Consider the following 7889-nt stretch of genomic DNA (forward strand, 5'->3'; position numbering starts at 1 on the left):
TTGCTTTACATCTTAAATGGTAAGAAACCAAGGCCATCATCTCCATGATCATCTTGTCATATTGTGTTTGCAGAAACATGACTGAGTGAACGCTCCTTGTGAAAGAAGCAAACTGTAGTTGACAAAGGTTGCGTTCACACTGCAGCCTGAAGTGACCCAATTCAGATTTTCTTTTGTTTGTTTTATAAAACATTAGACAGTCGAACAATATAGAGAACACACATTTTTCTGTCAAATGTTGTATTTCAATTTCACATCTTTTTGTGTCTTTTGCAAACAGAGGAGTGAAGGTAGCAGGAACCACCATGGAGACTGTATTCCCCTCTTTCCTCTCAGCAGTTGACCGACTGTCCTGGTTTCTCCTTGCTCTGTTTACATCATGGATAGTCTTGGGTTCAGCAGACACAAAGCAGACAAGCTGGCCATTACACTCCAAGAAGCCAGTTCTCTTTGTCTGGAACGCTCCCACTCAGAAGTGTGAGACACGACACGGTGTTACGTTATCATTAGACCAGTTTGACATAGTGTCAACACCCTCTAAGGACGTTGTCGGACAGAATCTCACATTGTTCTATAAGGACCGCCTCGGGATTTATCCCTATTATGACGCTGAAGAAACAGCAGTGAATGGGGGCCTTCCACAAAGTGTCAGTCTCTCTGAGCACCTTGAAAAAATGTCTGAGGATCTGGACAAATACATACCAGACCGCAAGGCTAAAGGTGCGTGTGTCATTGACTGGGAGGAATGGCGTCCCTTGTGGATCCGAAACTGGTCTGCCAAAGATGTCTATAGAAAAAAATCTCGTGATCTGGTGGCTGAAAAGAACCCTACGTGGACTAAAACACAAGTGGCGAATACTGCGACAGAAGAATTTGAACTTTCAGCTCGTGAATTCATGCTGGAGAGCCTGAGGCAGGGTAAAAAATTGAGACCGAATCAGCTATGGGGCTACTACCTGTTTCCTGATTGTTACAACCATGACTACAAAGGAGAAAAGTTGAAAACCTACACAGGACATTGTCCTGACACTGAGTTTGAGCGAAATGATCAACTGAACTGGATGTGGAATGAAAGCACCGCCCTTTTTCCCTCAATATACCTGGGAAATGACCTGCGCTCCACTGATCAGGCACGCCTGTTTGCCCTGTACAGGGTGAAGGAGGCAATACGCGTCGCATCTGTTGGGGATGGATTGGCACGTCCTGTTTTTGTTTATTCCCAACCCACTTTCAGAGATGGGATGATCCTTTTAACAGAGGTTGGTTGATTGGAGGAAATAGTGCTGTTTTAAACTATTATCTTAGTAATCAAGTAATCCGATGAAAAATTTGAAAAAAATTATTGGTAAATACTGTGGGATTAGCAGTAATAATATCGGACATTCACATCGTCCCGAATTTTCATATTTGTGCAGCTTTAACAATGACTTTTCTGTAATTGAAAATTAGCCTGWAACATTAGCACCTCACTTTTTAAGTTAACCTGTATAATATATAACAATTATACAAACATTTATTTTCAATGTAATGACAAATRGCAGAATCATAAGGAAACATAAACATGTTCTGTCCTCCAGCTTTTTGTCTGTATTTTGATATTCTGTCAGTTTTATAGATTAACTCTCACTTTTTCCAGCCATTTATAGCTTTTTTGTCAATTTCTCTGTGTGGCACCTTTGGCACACATTTATTTTCCAGTTGTCCGTAAACCTAATCTAAGCATCWGCTAAAGCAGCCCGATATGTTCCCTCTACATGTCTCTGCTCCACCCATATAAATSCMCCCGCCGCACTCTGCAGCAGCCACCARGCAGCAGCTCTAGAAGGACAGTTACACTTTTTGTAAAACTATGACCTACCAGATACAGATTTTTGATGTTTCCTATAATTGCCAAAGTTAAAAAATATAGTACATTATTTGTACTTTTCTATCATGAGTAATAACTTATAATTTGAACCAGGGCAATCACTGAAATATTTTTATTTAAAAAAGACAAAATGTTTGGAGTTGATGTTTAAATATGCCCGTAACATTTTATATTTGCAGTTAGCTCATGAAGACTGGATTTTACTATAAAAAAGCTACATTTGGTGTGCATTTCTAGAGAATGTGATTCCTTACCTAATCTGAGATTTCCAAAAGTTTGCCTTTTTGTGTAAATCCAGCAKGCTACATGACAAACTGAGGCTGARAGTTCAAAAATATAAAAATTGGTATCTACAGAGCTCAGCTCTGAGTCAATTTACTTCCTTGCTAATTCAACAAAACACCCCATGGGGACATAAATGGATGTTTAGGGAGAATGTAAAAAAATAAGAAATGGTAAAGAAGTAACTGTCACTTGGTGAAGTCCAGCAATCTGTCGTTTAAAAAAAAATTATAGTTCTGCACAGATCCCACTGAAGAGTTAAATAGTTCTTAAATTACATTTAATTCCACCTGCTGAATCAAGTTTACTGGCCAGGTGTGTGCATGTCAAAGAACGTAGCTTCTGTTCCAATCCGCTCCTATTGTCCAGACATTTTACATGTGATTATATTAATTTGGTAGTAACTCAAGGAAACTCTTCACCAGATTAGTTTTTTCCAATGCATTCATCTAAAACATAATTACTCATGTTGTCTTTCATGTTTCTGATCATAAAATAGCTATTATTTTTTTATATTGCATTAAACATCATATATTTAACTGTGAGCTGTAGTTACATATAGATCCCACAGCTCTATATGTAACTAGAGCTCAGATTCTCTATAATACATCTCATACAGCTAAAGTATTCATATACATCYTTKGCAGAAAGATTTGGTCAACACCATTGGCGAGAGCGTTGCATTGGGAGCTGCAGGAGTGATCTTCTGGGGGGGCTCCTCCTATGCAACTAAGGTAAGAGCATTACTTTCCCTACTCCCCTCATGTTGCATCTGCTGTTATGTATTTTTAAGTTAATATCTTTCCTCTGTGCTGCAGAGCGGCTGTACTGACTTGAATAACTATTTTCTGGGAGACATGGGACGATACCTCCTCAATGTGACCACAGCAGCAGAGCAGTGCAGCCAGAAATTGTGCAATTTTAACGGTCGCTGTCATCGCCGAGAACTGGACAGGGCCGTGTACCTGCACCTCAACCCCTCCACTCACAGTATCACAAGTCAGAGCGGAAATCTGAAGGTCACGGGATCCCCAGGTGAAGCAGAGCTGAAGGCCTTTCGTCAGCACTTCAAGTGCCAGTGCTACAACGGGACCAAGGGAGAAAACTGTAAGCTGGAAGGACAAGGAGGAAGAGAAGAAAAAGAAGAAAAAGGGCAGAGTAGAGCCACCTCTATTTTAGGGATGTGGCCTCTCTGCTTTGTTCTACAACTCGGACTTCTCTCTCTGTTTCATTGACGAAACCAAGAAACCAAACTATTCTCTGGCTCTGCCAGCACCGAAAGGAAAAGTTTTGGTTTTCTGGCCTGAAAACAAAAATAAACTGCATTGTGAAAGCATCACTTGAGGAGCAGTGGGTGCTCAGTGCTTGGATTCAGAGGTTTATATGGTAACAGGTTTCCATTTCAGCACATACTAAACTAAAACTACATCGTGTGTTTTCTGGAAATAATTCTTTTAGTACACATTTTATAGTAAACATAATGGGTCAATTGAAACCTTAAAAACTGTAAACATGCATATCCTCCTGAGAACCAAAGAAAAAAATGTGCCTTCCAATTTCTGTATTTATTTAGGCCAAAATAAACACCTTGTTATTTTATTTTATTTTTTTTTTATTAAATTTCACAGCATGTCCATTGTAGTGGACATCAGGACGATTTAAATCTAAATTATGACTGAATTCAAAAGAATGGAAAAATGTACAGTTTAGTGATTAATGAATCACATTAACCCAAGAAAGGAGGTCAAATTTGAAAAATACATTTAACAACCAGAAGTTATCCATTTCTGGTTTCAGTCTATTGCTTGTTATTTGAAATGAAAATCAAACTGCAAACTGCAGGGGTGTCCCCAAACTCTATTGCCCAAGAAATGAAGACTTTATTTATTTTTACCTATTTAATTGTTTATTTTTTCATTTATTCCGAACATGATAGAAATATATAATGACATACATGAATAAGGACTTTCTTCARAATATCAGCACACATGGCCTCTCTTGGCTTTCCCAGAGTCTTCTGGACTAAAAAAATGAAAAGTGCAGTTACAGGAAAATGATGAGGAAAAAAGTTCTGCAAACTTTTCAAACTGGTCTTCCCGCAAGTGGAACCATTATGATGAACCAAATAATACCAAAGCCACCAGAAGATAGACCACTGTGAACATAAGGGAGCATCTTAGCTGATTGTCACAAAGTGGTTTGATGATAAACCTGTGGTGATGGCCTCCACCATTTACAGGAAAGATCTAAACAATATTTGCAATCGATGGCCAAAAAGAGAAAAAAATTGTTTCCAGGTACGACAACCAGAAGTGATGGAGGGTGGCATAGATCTTTATGACCAAGAACCAAGAAATGGACATTCCCATCTCAAATGTCTGGTCCTAGAAAAACATGCAAATTAATCCTGGCCCACCTAGCATGGTGACTTACCTGCTACCTCTGGCTCTGATGATGGCATTTGTTCTTTAACTGCTTTCTGTAAGTCAAGTGCAAAAAGATGCAATCTGCAAGCTCCCCCATGAATTATTTCAAAAGGTGTTAAACCATCTGCCGTTGGGGTGATTCTCATATAGAGCTTCACCAAGTATAAACATTCTGGCCAGTGTCTGCCATGCATTTTCTTAATCTGCTTTTCACAGTACCATTTGTTCTTTCCACCAGCCCTGCACTCTGTAGGTGATAGGCACAGTGGTTTTTCAATGTCATTCCCAAGTGAATAGCCATGTTTTGTATCACTTGGTTTACAAAATGTGGTCCATTGGCACTATAAACAGTCTGTGGGATACCGTGTGTTGGGATAATAGTTTTGCAAATAGCAAAACTATTTGCAAAACTATTATGCAAATAGTTTTGCTATTTGCATAATAGGAAATATTTGTCTGGAAACAAATATTTCCAGAACCATTTGCTGGAAATAGTTCCAGCAAAGCATCTACATGCTTTGCTGGAACTATTTCAACCCATTTAGAAAAAGCATCTATCATCACCAGACAGTATTTGTATGGTCCACTTTGTTAAAGTTCAATAAAATCCATATGCATGGTTTGAAATGGAGAAGATGGTTTTGGGAACCTGCCTCGTTTTGGCCTTATGTTTCCCTGAGGATTGTGTTTCACACAGACTGGACATGCAGTACAAAAATTTTGTAGGTAAGAATTTAAACCATATGTTGTGAAATGTTGCTGTATTATGGTTTCCATCCCCCCTGTTGACACATGGCAGCGCCCATGTGTCACAATTGCTGCTGCTTTAAATAAAGATTTAGGTAGAACTGGTTTGTCCTTTACTTCAAAAATGCTCTCATCATTAATTTTCGCACCCTTAGTTATCCACATTCTTTTTTCAGCCTGTGGTGCGTTTACCTGAATGTCTTTTAGAACTGTTTTGCATGCATCGGTGTCGCACAGAAATTCAACTTCTTCCTCACAAATAATCAGTGTGATGTATGGTTTTTCTTTTAACGCATTTAACATATCCCGAGCTGCGCATATGTCTACCATTTCATCAATTTGGTCTGGTGGTGTGTTTTGTTTGGGTGTGGCAGAATTTAGTCGTGCTGAGGAGTTAGGCCTTTGTTTTTTCTCCCATCTGCCACCTCTCCAGTCCTCTACGTTCTTTACTTGGCAATCTTTTGCCCAGTGGTTCGGCTCGCCACAACGCCAGCAAACATCTTTGTCTCGTGGGGTGTGACTTAGGGGTCGCTGCCCAGTGCGACTTCCCCTGCCTCTGCCCCTTCCTTTTCTACCCCATGGGGTCCGTAGAAAAAGGCAGAGGCTTCCGAACCTCCAAAATCTTCCATATGAAAAACATCTGAACCTGTTTTTGGTTTTTTAACTACTTTTTCTGCATGGCGTGCCCACGTCATCAGTTGTGGGACTGAGGCAGCGTCATATTCAACCAGGTGTTTTTTAATCCATCCATCAATTTCAGGGCGGAAACTCAACATTAAACGTTTTTAATTGTTGATATACGCTTTCTGGTCCTTCATCATAAGTGATCCAACTGTGAACTTTGAACTCTTTTTCAAACCGCAGACGAAAGTCGTCTTCCCCAGCTTTTTGTCTTATCCCTGCTAAGTAACTGTAGTTTGCTCTTTTACGGAAAACTGTTCTAACCTTTTCACATACTGGATCCCATTGTTCTTTGAATGCTTCACACAGTTCTGGGTTAGCTCCAATAGGGTACAGTATTGGGCCTGATCTATCATTTGCATCAGTAGTTTTTCCAGTATAATTTCCCTTTACTTTTGCCCAGTCTTTCCCTAGCGAGGACATGGCTGCTTCCCCTGCTTCTATTCCGTTCAGTCTGTAAGAATGAATTAATCCAGTCATGTCCTCTATCMATTTATTGGGATCCTCTGCTGCAGGTGTTATTCCTTCCACAGCTTTCCGGACTTCTTCTAAAGTCCAGGGTCTAAAGACATATGTATGTTGTGGACCGTGCTCTCCAGCATTAGGGTTTGGTACCTGTATCATGGGGTACTCTTCAACATGTCCCCCGCGGACACCAGGACTATGTGAGACCTTCTTTTTGGGATTTAATCTTAAACTGTAATGTGGCTGTTTAATTGGCGTATGTTCTGTTAGACTTATGTCTCCTGCATAAGGAGGTGGATCTAGACCATCCAGTGAGGGGTACAGACTGTTTTGGGGCTCCTCACTGGTAGTAGCAGGTGTGCTCGGCTGACTGTCTTCCGAGGCTGTGGGACTGGGGCAGACAAATTTGCTGCAGCAGCCGGGGGAGGGACAGTCGGCCGTACCTGCCCTCCCGGCTACACCGGAGCATTCCATCTGGTTAACACCATTTCATTGTCTTCTGGTCTTACAAATAAGTTATTTGCTTCTACGAATTTTTTGTCTTTAACATTTTTAATTTGTTCTTTCCGGTCTGTGGCTGCTTTTAACCATAATTTAGCACACCTCAGCTCATCCTCCTTTTTATCCTTTTTTATCCCCGTTTTTCTTGCTACACTGCTCTAAAAAATTCCCCCAATTATTTGCCATTGATCGATTTTTAATTTTCCATCTATTTTATATCTCTTTCTCCATTTTATCATGTGTACAGTGCTACCAGGAAACCTGGACAGCATGTACATTTCATCCCCGTCTGGGCCCTTAGCGAGTGAGGAATTACAAGAATTTGTGTTGCCCATTATTTAAAACGCTTGCAATTTTAGCTTTGGAATTTTGTATTATGTACTCTCTAAGAGAAAGTGCCGTAGGTCAGCGCTCAGTGCCTTCTGAAGAACAGGCTTCAACTTGGAGCCTACCTTCCATGCAGTTCTCCACTTTGGATTCTAATTCCGAAGACAAAGTTTTACTCTCGGAGAGAAAAGCACCATTCACTCCTTCATGCACACACATCAACAAAGCAGCAACAACAGCAATGACAAGCAGTAATGACTCTGCAACTTAACGCAATATGATCTGTGTTGTGCCTTTTCATGGAAAGTGCTCCAATAGGGCTTTATTGTCTTTTGAAGAACAAACTTCTACCAAAACTGTGTTTCGGTATGGTTCTTCAGCGAGGACTATGAGTTATACTTTCAGAGAACTCAGCACCAGTCATATTTCGCCCGTTGTACAAGATCAAAACCACACCGCAATGACAAGCCTCCTATCCACATGAGGACTTGCCCTTATGGGGTCTCCTTGAACAGAGTTTTAGCAGAGCGACATCTAACAAGGATTCTCAGACCTCAGAGTTTTAGCAGAGCGACATCATACAAGGATTCTCA

General features: G+C 40.4%; 1 protein-coding gene across 2 annotated transcripts in view; it reads left to right on the forward strand.

Moving 5' to 3' along the window:
- Positions 1 to 7889, forward strand: part of LOC103465101 (hyaluronidase-2-like) — a 29120-nt gene continuing 21231 nt past the window's right edge. The window contains exons 1-4 of one of the 2 annotated variants that reach the window (XM_008409660.1): positions 1 to 19; positions 281 to 1259; positions 2797 to 2883; positions 2968 to 3488. In XM_008409660.1, the coding sequence (XP_008407882.1) occupies positions 306 to 1259; positions 2797 to 2883; positions 2968 to 3384 (1458 nt within the window). In that variant the 5' untranslated portion in view covers positions 1 to 19; positions 281 to 305 and the 3' untranslated portion in view covers positions 3385 to 3488. Of the gene's footprint in view, positions 20 to 280; positions 1260 to 2796; positions 2884 to 2967; positions 3489 to 7889 lie in introns of those variants that run through there. The other variant, XM_008409658.1, reaches the window with a different exon arrangement.

This window comes from Poecilia reticulata, linkage group LG5 (genome assembly GCF_000633615.1).
Source record: "Poecilia reticulata strain Guanapo linkage group LG5, Guppy_female_1.0+MT, whole genome shotgun sequence".
NCBI classification, from domain to species: domain Eukaryota; kingdom Metazoa; phylum Chordata; class Actinopteri; order Cyprinodontiformes; family Poeciliidae; genus Poecilia; species Poecilia reticulata.